This window comes from Euprymna scolopes, chromosome 29 (assembly GCF_053919585.1).
Source record: "Euprymna scolopes isolate OS-2025 chromosome 29, ASM5391958v1, whole genome shotgun sequence".
NCBI lineage: Eukaryota > Metazoa > Mollusca > Cephalopoda > Sepiida > Sepiolidae > Euprymna > Euprymna scolopes.
Genome location: NC_136510.1, coordinates 115,347,136 through 115,362,900, shown reverse-complemented (window position 1 = coordinate 115,362,900; position 15,765 = coordinate 115,347,136). Strand labels below are relative to the sequence as shown.

At 43.6% G+C, this 15,765-nt stretch overlaps 1 protein-coding gene across 5 annotated transcripts in view; it reads right to left on the bottom strand.

Moving 5' to 3' along the window:
* Positions 1-498: 498 nt before the first annotated feature.
* LOC145252842 (opioid growth factor receptor-like protein 1) overlaps positions 499-15,765 on the bottom strand; it is a 109,353-nt gene continuing 94,086 nt past the window's right edge. For all 5 annotated transcript variants that reach the window (XM_080112830.1, XM_080112829.1, XM_080112831.1 and 2 more), the window contains one exon: positions 499-1,435. In XM_080112830.1, coding sequence (XP_079968956.1) covers positions 1,210-1,435 — 226 coding nt within the window. In that variant the 3' untranslated portion in view covers positions 499-1,209. The remainder of the gene's footprint in view (positions 1,436-15,765) is intronic.

The following is a 15,765-nucleotide window of genomic DNA, read 5'->3' as shown; positions in this document are numbered from 1 at the left end:
AAACAAAAAAATCAATGCTTAACGCGTAAGGAGGCTTAATTCCCCAAAAGTTGGAAACCAATGACTTATTCTACCACTAACCCTAACTTCGCGTTGCACTCCCAAATTTAGAGTTAGTGGTATTCATAGATTTTTTTATAGAATTTTTCAAGAGATGAAGTACACAATAGTTAAAAGACAACTATTAATAACAGAAATTGATATCAGGTATTTGTTGATTTTTGTTATTGTTAACACTTTCTCGAATGTTAACTATTCTATATTTTACCAAATGACTGTGTTGTTCCTAAAGAGCCAACATTCATAATTTTACTTATTTTTACTCATTTTTTCAACGTTTATGATTTCATCTACTTTTTTAAGTTTAAGTTTATTGCGTTCATGGAACATTTTTTTCTATACTATATTCATAATCTTTTTATGTATGTTACAAAGTTCAAATATGGTCTTTTTCTTTTTTGGAGATTATTATATTTATTTATTTTGTGTGTGTGTGTGTGTGTGTGTGTGTGTGTGTGTGTGTGTGTGTGTGTGTGTGTGTGTGTGTGTGTGTGTGTGTGTGTGTGTGTGTGTGTGAATTAGCGCTTTTTGAAAATTACAGACGACAAAAGTTAAAAATCTTGCGATTTTCTGGAGATTTATTTTCCCTGATCTTGCGGGTTTATAAAATCTTAGTTGGTAACACTGGCTAGGAGTTGCTCGATATCCTTACTACACCACCTCTTTCCACCCGTTCTTGGCCTTCAGATAGCAGTTCTTATCATGAGGAGTTGGGGGTGTCTATTCTGAAAGACATTCGTAACATGAGAAGGTTGGGGGTTGGGCTGCAACAATACCACTATCAACAACAAACTTACTTTAAATTTAAAATTTTTTCAAAGCCGTTTAGCAGCAGCAGTAGCAGCAGCAGCAACAACAACAACAACAACAACAAACCGTACTATAATTTTTATCGAGGGGAATACGCTTCCACTGAGCAAGACTGGGTAGCGGGTACTGCTAGTTTTTAAATAAGAAGAAGGTTATTATATTGTGAATAACATGGTACAGCAATGACAAATGAAAATTTGCCTGTGAGATGCAAAGTTTTATTTTAATCTAACTTAAACTAAATTATCACAACTATTTTATCTGTATGTGTGAAACAAACAGACAATCCTATAGATAGAGATAAAGATAGAGAAAGAGATAGAGAGAGACAAAATTTGATTAGTTTTCATTCATTTTTCTTATATATCCTTTGACGTCATCAAAATCTTTCTTGTCCAAAGTTTTGATCCAATAAGAATTGAAGCTGGTTTTCGCATTTTCATCTAAAAGTTTTTTCTGAATTAGATCAGCAAGCAATTTCAACCAAGTTATCATTAACTTCTGCTCACCAAGTTCTTTCAAAAAAGAAAGGATTCTGGAAATTACTAAATAATACTTTTCATGTCTGTAAAATATAATGAGGAAAACATCATTAGAAACAAAATACACAAATAAATTCGATAAAATAATTTAAAAAATTGATTATTGAAACGAAAAAAGATTATTTGATAAAAATGAAATAAGTATATCATAGTGATGGAACGAGGCCAATATTTTCCCCGATTCCGATGCCATTACCAATTCCGATTTGTTAGAAACATCTAAATATTAAGTGTAGGATTGGTTTTTATTTTTTTCAAATTACCATAAAAGCCTATGTAATACGTGCACGTAAATAATACACTTATGGTGAGGTCTATTCGTTTTAGTTTAACTGGTAGTTCAAAATCAATAAATATTAGGTTGAGAAAGAAAATTCTTGCAGAATTTTAAATTTTGATTTCAAATTGTGCATTTTCAAATAAGTTTTTGTTATAATACCTTGACTTTATACATCATTTTAAAGAGAGTTTTTCGCTGTATCTAATCATTTAAATTACCATCGTTTTAAAACAATCATGCTTTTTTTTCAGAACGTTGAATACAAGACGGAAAAAAGCAACTTTGCACAACTCTCTTAAAATTCAAGCTAGGCCAAAAAGCTGCTGAAACAGCTCGCGATATAAACAAAGCGTTTGGCCCAGGAACCACTACTAAACGCACAGCACAATGGTGGTTTAAGAAATTTTGTGGCGGCAACGAGAGTCTTGTAGATAATGAGCGTAGTGGTCGTCTCAATGCTTCAAAAACCTATGCAATATCAAAAGCGCTTTCAGCAACGTCATCGCCACTAGAACGCAAGCTTTTTATGTTACTGGCCTAAATACACTTGCTTTACGTTAGCGTTGTATTATTCTGATGGTGCTTATTTCGATCAGTACATTTTTGTTTGAACCGAGATATGTTCATTTGAATTTAAATGTTAAAACCCGCGATAACTTTCTTGTCAACTTTTATTTATGATTTTATTAGTATTACCAGTAATGAAAAGTTTACTAATCGAAACAAAAAATTAGACATGAAAAGAATCGTTTTTGTCGTTGGAAATTATGCACAATTTTTTCCAATACCCACAAATGTTCTGATTTTTTTATTCTCGATTCTGCTTAATCGTCCGAACACTAGTATTTAAATAAGGAAATAATAAAAAAAAAAGAAATGCAAAAATGGCAACCATTTACAAAATTGAATTAGATAACGGTGAAATGTGAAAATGACTTTTGAACTTTAGTTTTAGTTTAGTAAAATTACAACATTTTATAACAAATATATTTTATTAAGTAGTCGATATGTCAAATCACGTTTTAATTTAAAAAACAAAACATAAGAAATCGTAAATTAATCTTTATTATGGTCATGCTGAGTTGATTTAATATTGTTTTATTTAAGTAAAGTAAAAGGGTTTATTTAAAAAAAAAAAGATTTTTCTTAGCTTTTAGTTTTATTGTATATTTTATGCAATATTTAAATCTAAGTTTTAGTTTAAAGTTTGGATTTTTAATAAGTAAAATTAAGTCAGTCGGACTTTCAAAGTTGTACCTAAATAGTAATGCATCTGACAAATAGATACTTGGATTAGGCTAACCATTTTTTCTACTAAATATAATTTTGTTTGCTTATTCTTTCTTTTTTATTAAGCCAGATAAGATTATAAATAAAATGGTGACATTTGCTGTTGATAACCTAAAAAAGTTAACCACATGAAACAGAATAAAAATGTTGAAGATAATCATTATTAAACCATTCAGTTATTAGCATTAGTTTCGTTTGGTATAAAAAGCATAAAATTCTTTCATCATATTTAATTATTTACAAATAAAAAATGATGTAGGTGTATCAGAATTTTTGTAGGAATTTTTGACACCCCTAACACGAAACTACGAATAAAATATAAAAAACTCGTAATTTCTCTTTTAAAAGTGGGTTGTTTATTTTCTTTATGGATTATACTTCCAAAATAAACTATTAAAGTTGTTTTAAAAATAATAGAAATATTTTTTTTATCTTTTAAAAAACAGTAATGAATTTTACGAACTCAATATTTTTCAATTTTTAAACTTTAAAAATCTATCAAAATTTTTCTATTGATTCTATTTTTACGATATTTTCAGGGTCAATGTGAAATTTTATGCTCTTTCCAATAAACCGAATACAATATTTTAGACAAACGTTTTTTTTTTAAATTCACGCCCCCCCCCCCATTTTCAAGTGTCTATTAAAAAGTAAATAATTAATTTACTCACCAAAGCTTTATATATCACAAATTGAAGAGAAACAAAAAAAAGTAGTGTTTTTTAGAAATTTACCTGTAAAGTTCGAAGTTTTAAACCTTTTTTTTTAAACCACGTTATTTGTTTTTTCTTTTTTTTTATGAAACCTTGCTCCTTTAATTGAAAATTGAATTTAATTGAAAAAAAAAAAAAAGATTAGGGCTTGAATTACATTTTTCGAGTAATTATAAGCTTGGAAAGACAGGGGGTGGTCGAATAATTCACGCCTCCCATTTTGAAATGTCTATTAAAAAGTAAATAATTAATTTACTCACCAAAGTGTTATATATCACAAATTGAAGAGAAAAGGTCAATAAATAATATATTCAAATTTAAAACAAAAAAAGTAGTGTTTTTTAGAAGTTTACCTGTAAAGTCCGAAGTTTAAAACCTTAAAAAAAAAACAAAAAAAACACGTTTTTTTTATTTAAAAAATTTTTTTTTTTAATGAAACCTTGATCCTTGCTTCTTTAATCGAAAAAATAATTAGGACTTGAATTACATTTTTTGAGCTTGGAAAGATGGGGTGGAATTATTCACTATTTTTCACGAAATTTCTTACACGCCTAAAAATGATGTGATTCTCGTTTTCCTTAATTACAACTTATGCACTTTATTAAGTATTGCTGCCTTCTTTCTGTGATATTTAAATATGAATTTTAGTGCAAAAATTTTGTATTATAATTTCTTTACAAAACTTACTACATTTTTAATGTAAACATTTAATATTAAAAATTTTGTTTTGATTGTTAATAAAAAAGTTTTCCGATGTGTATTTTAATCGTTTTTAGACTTTACGTCTTAGTAGCAATTTGCCTCGTTTGAGGTGAATCTGATAAAAAAATATTTAGTGGGAAGCTTCTGCTATGTTTTACGATACAAAATGGTGCATAGTTAAATTCAGCGATAGAAATAAGCCGAACTCTATGACGTTATCCTAGCATGTGTCATCGCAGATATCGAAATCAGTAGCAGCACTAAGCAGACTCTTGATCACATGCCTATGACTAAACATCTACTGGACAGAGGTAAGTTGAAATACATACTTTTCATTAAAGAAATCTCATTTAAGAACAAAAGAATAAAAATTTAAATGTTAACAAAGTTACATCGACAAGTTAATCATGTTAGTAGCAAGAAATTAAGTGATTTAGTTAAAAATGCAAGAATAAGTGAATAAGTGAATTCATAAAAATGTTGCAAGCACTTCTAAAATCCAAACTCTAATTTCCAATTTCCTGTGAAGTTTGCATTCCCTACAGAGAGACCAAACCTAAACACACTGCTGGAGTCCCATTAGAATCATATTTTAATGAAACTTTTGACTTGGATATTAAAGAAACCAATGGCAACAAATTACTGCACTTGTTTGACCATATTACCAGATAGAGTGTTAGCATCAAGATTCCTACTTAAGAAAGATTTGACACTATCAGTGCTATATTTAAACACTGGACAGCATATTTGGACACTTCAGCATATATCCTAATCGATAACGCCAGGGAGTTCGATAACCAATCATTTCAGGACATGGCACAGAATTTGAATATTTTTGTGCATACTTTTTTTTTTACATGAAGGTCACCACTTATCAAGGCCCAGAAGCCACTCGGGGATAAGGGTTATTTTGTGTACAGTAATCAATGGGATAGTGTTGCAGTATTCATTAGTATTGGAGATTTGATAAAGTGTCATTACTTGGGGGGGGCGGTTCATCAGGAATTTGTTTATGTTGGACTTGAAGACATCCATGTTGAAGTCATACTACTAATACTAAAAGCCAATCGAATATTGGAAAAAATAGTAACAAAGATCATAAAAGACACAAGTTCTAGTGTCAAAATAGTACCGTCATAAACACTAAGAATACACTTCACAGTGTTTCTGTTCAATTAGCTTTTTTGGTTGGTATTCCAACCGGGTCTTCTTTCTGAATGAACAGTAACTAGAAATGACTTGGGTAATTTTTCTTTCTATTCTTTTTGCTATGTCACTAATAAGAGTGCTGGAAGTAAACGTTTTACCTGGGCTGATGTTATTTGCATAACAGTCCAGGGACCTGAACGTTGGAATAACTCTTAATGAAGATCTCCTATCAGTATGTGCAAAATAAAGCGAGGCTGCTGTATTGCTATTTGGTGAATGGAGTCTGAGTCATGCAGTAGTTTCTGGTGAAGCATCTCGATGTCATATTAGTGGTACTATTCTTTATTGTATTTATTTGCTTCCCCACCAAAGCAAATTAGGCACTATATATAATATGGGGTAAAAACCAGCTCCCCTAAAAGTAGGCAAAAAGGGGCACTCTGGTTACCAAAAATAATAATTGTCCTAGTATAGAGGGTTTCCCTCCACTGACTGGTACAAATTATCTTAAGTGCAGCATCTGCAGAACAGATACTACACTTTGAGATATTAAATCTTTTATTCATGTTAAAAAAATACAGAAAAAAAATCAACGATGAACAAAAAACTTAGGCACATGGCCAACTCAAAAGGGGGGATTTTGGGGGACGTTGGTCATCCTTGTCACTCCAGAACTAAACAAAGTCAAAAGTTTCTCCCAGCTAGTATCTTCTTTCACCATAATACCGCATTCACCCTTTCATATTGGGGGACGTCCTAGTAACTCCCAATTTTTTAAAACATTTTTTATTGACGTGTAAAAACAAAAAAGATAACAATAAAATGGTAACAATAATTCATTTGTGTCGAGGGAGGGGGAAGAAAAAAAAAAAAAAAAAAAAAAAAAAACCAAAAGGTGATTAGTAGGACCCTCCCAACCCCGTCTAGTTGATAGACTGCCCGTTCCACTAGGTTTGTAAAAGGAACCTCGCTTCTGCGGGTCAGTCTTTAGGTGGGGATGCCCTCTAGATGGGGGTGAATGGAGAAAAGAAAATTTTGTGGGTAAGGGATGGAGGTTAGTTTGTATTTCTTTTTCTCCAAGATGGGTAAAATTTAGAGGAAGGGGTGAAAACAAAAATTGCAGGTAAGAGGGGATGGGGATCTTGGAGGCTTCCTAATCGGGGAGGGATGGAACACACACTCAGCTAGCTGAGAGACTACTTGTTTAATTTAACTTTACAGAACTGCGCGTTCCACACCTAGGCGGGGAACACGTATTCAAATTTGGCTCCTCTTCGTACACACAGACTTGCCACATGTATCCATCTTCTGTCAAATGCCGCGCGATGCAGCCTTCTTCTATCACATCTGATCTTCACCCGTAGTTGGTGTTTAAAGAACGCGATCAGATCTTGATCAGAAAAAGACAACACCCCCCGGCAACCTTGCAGACGCGACGTCCAAATCACCATTCTCGCCACGGCCAGAATCGTAACGTAGACCATTTGTCTTTCTCGGTCCCACGGCGGCCTCACGTTGTCCACAACATTGGATACAGTAATTGGGCGAGGATGCTCAGGATCGATGCGAGCCGTCACCCCACTGACATACGACCAGTACTGGCGGAGTTCGCGGCAATCGAAGAAAGCGTGATCCGTAGTTTCCACAGCCGTTGTCCCACAACGGGGACAATCAGGCGACTCCAGAAACCCAGAACTGCATTGTATGTTGTTGAGTGGAAGTGCATTTCGGGCCAATCGCCAGGTCAGAGAGAACTCCGAATTGTTCAGATGACTCGAACCTGGCGCCCAGCTCCACGCGGAGCGGATCTCACTCTGCTGCCACCCCAAACGCGCGCATAGCGGGTCGTCAGCGGCCTCCTTCACTAGATCCCTGTGGAGTTCCCTACGGGTAGCAGTCACAAGGTCACTGGACCTTGGTAGTCGTTTTAGCGCGGCTCGGCACTCTTTCATGTAGGCAGATTCTCCCCGCGGCCTGCGACGGCTCTCGATGGAAGGGTCAAGAACGAGGTCGGGGAAGGCGGCAGTAACCACGGGGTGCCACGGTTGGTCCTCCTGCATATAGTGGCTCAGGAAGGCCAGCCTCTCAGCATCTCGATGACACTTCAAGTCCGGCATTCCCAAGCCTCCCTCACACGGACGTTGAATACAGACCTGTCTGCTCACCCAGTGTCTTCCTCTGTCCCAAAGGAGCGAGGACAAGAGTTCGACAAGAGCTTTTAGGTGTTGTGCAGGCAGGGGAAGTACGGCCAGTCGGTAAAGGATGAGAGGAAAGACGTAAGTGGCGCACGCCTCAGCTCTACCCTTTAAGGAAAGTTTCCTAGGAAGCCACGAATTGACTGCAGCCTCCACCTTTGACCGTACCTCCAACCAATTCTTGTCAAGCTGGAGACCCGGTCCGAACCACACGCCGAGGATCCGGACCGGGCCATCTGTCCAGCTGAAGGGCGCAGGGAGGTTTGCGTTGCCACTCCATGCGCCCAACCGCAGTCCTACCGACTTGTTGCGGTTTATCTTGGCCCCTGTAATTCTTTCGTACTGTGTGAGTGCCTCCGACACGACCTCAATGTCTCTGAAGCCCGACACGAAGATCGTGACATCATCGGCGAACGCGGATACCTTAGCAGCTGAGCCGCCAGGCAGAGCCATTCCGCGCAGGGCCGAATTTGCCTCCCCATGTCTCAGCTTGCGGAGAAGAGGCTCCAAAGCCAGGACATAAAGCAGGGGCGACAGCGGACAACCCTGACGAACCGACCGAGAGATAACAAAGGGTTTCGAGCGCTTTCCGTTCACTTGCACGACAGCCATGGGCTGTCGATACATTATGGAGATCCACTTGCAAAAGTCCGGTTTAAAACCGGCGGCCTCTAAGACAGATGCCAGGAAACGATGGTCGACCCTATCGAAAGCTTTGGACTGATCTAAGTTTATCAGCGCGGCTTCCGTGTCGTCATCTATTCCCCCCTCTAGGATCATGCGGATCAGGTGCAAGTTGTTCTGAATCGATCTCCCCTTCACAGCGTAGTTCTGTTCCGGTTCAACCAACTCGTCGATAACAACCTGCAGCCGATTCGACAGGACCTTGGCCAAAATCTTCAACTCTGTGTTTAGCAGAGTTATGGGCCTGTAGTCGTCTAACTCTTCCCCTCCATGCCCGTCACCTTTCTTCAGCAATGTGATCACTCCCTTGGTCACCTGCCCTGGGATGGATCCCTGAGCAAACCAATGGTTGAACATATCCGTCAGAAGAGGCAGAAACATGGGCGACAGCCTCAAGTACAGTTCGTATGGCAGACCATCAAGTCCTGGCGATCTGTCACAGCTGACCTGCTTCAGCGCAGTAAAGACCTCCCACTCCGTCACCCGGCCCTCGCAACTAGCCGCTCTAGCCGCCTCGAGGCGGGGAGAGTCGGCCAAATAGTCGCTAAACTCAAGGACCGGAAGATCGGGCTGCTGCGTAAAACGCTCCTCGAAATGTTCTCGAAACCCCTCGCAGATCTCCCGAGTCGATTCCAGGGTGCGTCCATTCGGATGTTTGATTTTTGCAATGTATTTGTCCGAGCCACGCCTAGAAACCTCACGGCGCACGTCTGCATCAGAATTGACTGCTTCGTTGCCTATCTTTCTAAGCCTAGCTCTAACTACTTGGCCTTCGTAACGCTTGCTAGTCTCGCGTAGAAGGTCCTGCTTAGCTAGTTCCTGACTAACCCTATCACCCTCCCCCGTAGCCTGGGCTAGTTTCTGCTCTAGCTTCTTCTTCGTCTTGGCCTTATCTAGTGCGAGGCGCTGGGCATACTTGACGGAGAAGCTTCTGATCTTGGCTTTGAGACCTAACCACCACTTACTCCCGGTAACCGCCCCCACTAGTGCCTTTTTAATCAATTCTCTTAACTGATCTTGGAAGTCTTGTATCTCCAGAAGGGAGGTGTTTAACTTCCAGTACCCCGCTAACTTAGGCCTATTTCCTAGCTTCAGCCGGGCCATAACTAATTTATGGTCCGTCTGGCCTAGCCAAGTGAACGTGGGACAAGATAAGAAGTCTACTTCGCCTCTCCTAACTAACATCCTGTCCAAATAAGTATTTGGATAGGAGGAAACACTATTGGTCCACGTCCACATCTCCCGCCCTGGATGCTCGACCCGAAACCTGTCGACCAGACCGCATCTAGCCATCAGATCAGCCAGGCTGGACTCGCACCTCTCCGATCCTCTAGCTCCGCCTCCTACCTTATCTATGTCGGGGTCTAAGATGGAATTCCAATCCCCCATTAGCACTACCCGCTTCCGACAATCTACAAACGCGTCAAGCTGACTGAAGAATGAGACCCTCTCACGAGCGGTGCTGGGCGCATGAACCGCAATCACCCGAAACACAGAATCTTTTACGGCAACATCGGCCACAACCAGCCTACCCACTGCATCTCTATGGACAACGTCGACCGTCGCCGACAGGGTACGTTTAACCAGCACGGAAACTCCCTTCCCCCGCGGGCTGCCATATGCTGAGAAAACCTCAAAGTCTCGGGCCAGCACCTGACAGTCCACAGAGGAAACGAAATGCGTCTCCTGAATCGCAGCGACATCCACTCCCAGGGACAAGAGGTCGTGCCGGAGGCGAGCCGCCCGGCCCGATGATCTCAAGCCCCTCGCATTCAGACTAGCCAAATTCAAAGCCATGGTACCTACCTTAAGGTGTGTTACACTCAGCTCCGAAGTCAGCCGGGGAAAGGACACCGACGTTGTGTGCAATGCTCAAGGTGGTCAGGTTTTTCATGTCCTGACCTTCTCTCACAATGCCGCCGACATCCAAAGGGTAAGTCAATTTAAGGGCCCTATAGAGTGACGGATGGACCAACACTGGGACCCTTCCCTTGCATTGTTTTGCGAGTTCCTCAAGGGAAGGGTCATTTTTCCTAATCAGTTCAATTCCCGGACCAGCCCCTTCAGCGGCTTCCAGCATTGTCCACACGTTGGTTTTGCAGGCCTCAGGAAGCCTGACGAAAGTTGTTAGCCGTGGGGCGTCCGGGAAATTAGAGGGGACATTAACGTCTTTTCCCCCTATCTGTTGGCAGTCCAGCAGAGGTTTTAAATTTTTTCTCTGCCGGTGTGGTACGCCCATTGCCACAGACAGGGGGTCTACAGAACAAAGTTCCTCTCTCGTTTCGAGGGCGAGAGTCCCTGTTGGAGTGAGTCCGTAAGTGGGAGAATCTGAAGGGTCTCTCCCCCTCCCGGGTTCATTCTTTTCTTTCTGGGATGGCGGCTCAATTTGCATTGGTGTGGGGACGAGTGTCTGTGTGGTGTCTGGTGTTGGTGTTGGTGCGGTGTCTGGTGTTGGTGTGATGTCTGGTGTTGGTGTTGGTGTGGTGTCTGGTGTTGGTGTTGGTGCAGTGTCTGGTGTTGGTGCAGTGTCTGGTGTTGGTGCAGTGTCTGGTGTTGGTGCGGTGTCTGATGTTGGTGTTGGTGTTGGTGCGGTGTCTGATGTTGGTGTTGGTGTTAGTGCGGTGTCTAGTGTTGGTGCAGTATGTGGTATGGGGGTGGAAGTGGGTTGTGTTGTTGTTAGAGGTGGTGTATGCTCACAGGGAGTGGGGGCTGCCTTTTCTTCCCCTTTCCTTTTCTTTTTTATTCTTTTGAGTGAACCGGGGAGTGGTGAGGTTGAGTTCCTCTCCCTCTCACTAGCAGATTCATCCTCAGAGGAGCAGTGTTTTCTTCGCTTGATCCCCGTCTCAATTGGTGTGGGGACCGTTGGTTGTTGCTGCTCCTCTAATTGTTGTTTCTCCGGTTGATGCTGTTGCTTTTCTGGTTGCTGCAGCCGTTTTTGTTGCTGCTGTTCTGGCTGTTGCTGCTGCTGCTGTTTTTGTTGTTGCTGCTGTTTTCGTGGCATTGGTTGTGGAATTGGCCGCGGCAGCTGATGTTGTTGCTGCGGCTGGTTCAACGGCTGGTTTGGCTGCTGCTGCTGTGTCTGCTGCCATGGCTGTTGCTGCGGCTGTTGTGGAGGCTGCTGTTGTTGTTGCTGCCTCGGTTGTTGGGTTGGTTGTGGGACGGTGGCAGATGGGATTGTGGGCTTCCGTTTCCGCCTCATTACTGTGATCCATTCCTCCCCTTTGGGCTCCTGCACAGTTTTGGGTTTCCTCGGTGCTGGGGTTGGTGCTCTGGTTGCAGGAGTTGTGACAGCCTGTTTGGACACTGGTGCTGTCTCAGAGGTTGGGACCGCCTTTAGTGTCACTTGAGTAGGATTTGACCTTTGAGGGCAGCTCTTGGCCATGTGACCCTGTTTTTGGCAAAACCAGCAGTGCGGACGACGCCCCTCCACTACTACTGTCATAGTTGCCTCCTTAAATGTCAGCTGTGCTGGTATCGCCTGGAAGCCTTCTTTCTTTAGCCTCATGGCCACAGTGTAGCTGCCCAAGTGCATGCCGGTTTTCGACCGCACTGGGGTTATTTTTTCCACCTCGCCGAACTGTGTGAAGAAGGATCCCAGGATTTCTGCTGATATTTGCATAGGTACATTGAATACCTGCACCCGGGTCCTTGTCCTGCCCTGGTATTCGGGCTTTAGTTTTGTTCTCCCATACTTAATTTCCTGTAGGGAGAGTCTCTCCGCATCTTCCTTGGTGGGTAGGAGGATGTCCCACATGGCGTAGCTCCTCTGGTACAGGTATAATACCGGGATGTTTAGCTTGTGTAGGAGCCCTGCCATGTCTTCCTTTTTCATCCCTAGGAGGCGGTTTTCCGGCATATCCGAGATGATGAGGGAGAGCACTCTGTCTTCGATTGCCTCCCAAGCGCCTGGCACTGGTTTAATTTCTGCCCCCTCTATGTATTGTCTGTACTTGGTCAAGTACAAGTCTCTATACTCTTGAGGGGACAGTTGCTTCTCTACAGTCTTCCCCCATGCCGACCCTCTTGTTGGTGTTGTTTCTTTGGTGAGGTTGGACTGTTTTTGCTGTTCCTTGGCGGAAGGGTTGCTATTTTGAGGGGCATTTTCCTTTCCGCTTTCCTTTGGGACCGACTCTCCCTGCTCTATACTTCTTCCAGGAAATACTTCCCTTTTTGGGGAGTCGGCCTCCTGGGGAGCATTGTCCTCTTTATTGTCTTTGGGAGCTTTTGCCCCTTTTGTTTTGGGGAGGTTTAGGCTGTATGCCCCCTCGTTTTCTTGATTTGCTCCCCTTTTGGGGCAGTAGCCCTCCTGGGGAGCACTGTCTCTCTTATCGTTCTTTGGGGCTACTGCCTCTTGATTTTTGTTGTCAGAGCGGGATGCCCTGTCCAACATTGTTCTTTCTCCCCTTTGTGGGGAGTCGCCCTCTTGGGGAGCACTGTCTCCCTTATCGTCCTTTGGGGCTACTGCCTCTTGATTTTTGTTGTCGGAACGGGATGCCCCGTCCAACATTGTTTTTCCTCCCCTTTGTGGGGAGTCGCCCTCTTGGGGAGCTGCTGGTGAGTTTTCTCCTTTCTGAGGGGCGTCCTTTGGTTTAGTGTCCGGGCGGTATGCCCCGTTGCTTTTTGCTTCCCCTGTTGGGGAGTCGTCCTCTTGGGGAGCAGTTTTTCTTGTGGTAGCCCCCTGGCTGGGGGTATCGGTATTGGTGGTCCCCGGGCTGGGGGTGTCTATTTTTGAAAGAAGCTCTCTCTTCCCTGTATAATTCACCAAAATGAGTGACGTGGAGTCGACGTCCAAATTGGGAGCCGACTTTGGCGCCAAAAAGAAGTGGCGCCAAAGGCGGCAAGAGGGGAGATAGAACTGAGAGAGGGAGTGGGAAGTTAGTGGAGGGAAGAGAGAAAGTGTTTCCGACCCTCCCTCGCGGGAAGGTCGTAAATTATCAGCTCGGATCCCCCCCCGTGGGGGAGGGGGGAGAGCAGAGAAAGACAGACAAAGTGGGGGTGCGGACAGAACGCTACCCAACAAGCTCGCCGGCCACGAGAATGTGTCGCCAGAACAACACTGACTATCGCTGTGTATGTATCAGAGAACAGATACTACACTTTGAGATATTAAATCTTTTATTCATGTTAAAAAAATACAGTAAAATTAACGGTGAACAAAAAACTTAGGCACATGGCCAACTCAAAAGGGGGGATTTTGGGGGTCGTTGGTCATCCTTGTCGCTCCAGAACTAAACAAAGTCAAAAGTTTCTCCCAGCTAGTATCTTCTTTCACCATAATACCGCATTCACCCTTTCATCTTGGGGGACGTCCTAGTAACTCCCAATTTTTAAAACATTTTTTATTGACGTGTAAAAACAAAAAAGATAACAATAAAATGGTAACAATAATTCATTTGTGTCGAGGGAGGGGGAAGAAAAAACAAAAGGTGATTAGTAGGACCCTCCCAACCCCGTCTAGTTGATAGACTGCCCGTTCCACTAGGTTTGTAAAAGGAACCTCGCTTCTGCGGGTCAGTCTCTAGGTGGGGATGCCCTCTAGATGGGGGTGAATGGAGAAAAGAAAATTTTGTGGGTAAGGGATGGAGGTTAGTTTGTATTTCTTTTTCTCCAAGATGGGTAAAATTTAGAGGAAGGGGTGAAAAACAAAAATTGCAGGTAAGAGGGGATGGGGATCTTGGAGGCTTCCTAATCGGGGAGGGATGGAACACACACTCAGCTAGCTGAGAGACTACTTGTTTAATTTAACTTTACAGAACTGCGCGTTCCACACCTAGGCGGGGAACACGTATTCGAATTTGGCTCCTCTTCGTACACACAGACTTGCCACATGTATCCATCTTCTGTCAAATGCCGCGCGATGCAGCCTTCTTCTATCACATCTGATCTTCACCCGTAGTTGGTGTTTAAAGAACGCGATCAGATCTTGATCAGAAAAAGACAACACCCCCCGGCAACCTTGCAGACGCGACGTCCAAATCACCATTCTCGCCACGGCCAGAATCGTAACGTAGACCATTTGTCTTTCCCGGTCCCACGGCGGCCTCACGTTGTCCACAACATTGGATACAGTAATTGGGCGAGGATGCTCAGGATCGATGCGAGCCGTCACCCCACTGACATACGACCAGTACTGGCGGAGTTCGCGGCAATCAAAGAAAGCGTGATCCGTAGTTTCCACAGCCGTTGTCCCACAACGGGGACAATCGGGCGACTCCAGAAACCCAGAACTGCATTGTATGTTGTTGAGTGGAAGTGCATTTCGGGCCAATCGCCAGGTCAGAGAGAACTCCGAATTGTTCAGATGACTCGAACCTGGCGCCCAGCTCCACGCGGAGCGGATCTCACTCTGCTGCCACCCCAAACGCGCGCATAGCGGGTCGTCAGCGGCCTCCCTCACTAGATCCCTGTGGAGTTCCCTACGGGTAGCAGTCACAAGGTCACTGGACCTTGGTAGTCGTTTTAGCGCGGCTCGGCACTCTTTCATGTAGGCAGATTCTCCCCGCGGCCTGCGACGGCTCTCGATGGAAGGGTCGAGAACGAGGTCGGGGAAGGCGGCAGTAACCACGGGGTGCCACGGTTGGTCCTCCTGCATATAGTTGCTCAGGAAGGCCAGTCTCTCAGCATCTCGATGACACTTCAAGTCCGGCATTCCCAAGCCTCCCTCACACGGACGTTGAATACAGACCTGTCTGCTCACCCAGTGTCTTCCTCTGTCCCAAAGGAGCGAGGACAAGAGTTCGACGAGAGCTTTTAGGTGTTGTGCAGGCAGGGGAAGTACGGCCAGTCGGTAAAGGATGAGAGGAAAGACGTAAGTGGCGCACGCCTCAGCTCTACCCTTTAAGGAAAGTTTCCTAGGAAGCCACGAACTGACTGCAGCCTCCACCTTTGACCGTACCTCCAACCAATTCTTGTCAAGCTGGAGACCCGGTCCGAACCACACGCCGAGGATCCGGACCGGGCCATCTGTCCAGCTGAAGGGCGCAGGGAGGTTTGCGTTGCCACTCCATGCGCCCAACCGCAGTCCTACCGACTTGTTGCGGTTTATCTTGGCCCCTGTAATTCTTTCGTACTGTGTGAGTGCCTCCGACACGACCTCAATGTCTCTGGAGCCCGACACGAAGATCGTGACATCATCGGCGAACGCGGATACCTTGGCAGCTGAGCCGCCAGGCAGAGCCATTCCGCGCAGGGCCGAATTTGCCTCCCCATGTCTCAGCTTGCGGAGAAGAGGCTCCAAAGCCAGGACATAAAGCAGGGGCGACAGCGGACAACCCTGACGAACCGACCGAGAGATAACAAAGGGTTTCGAGCGCTTTCCGTTCACTTGCACGACAGCCATG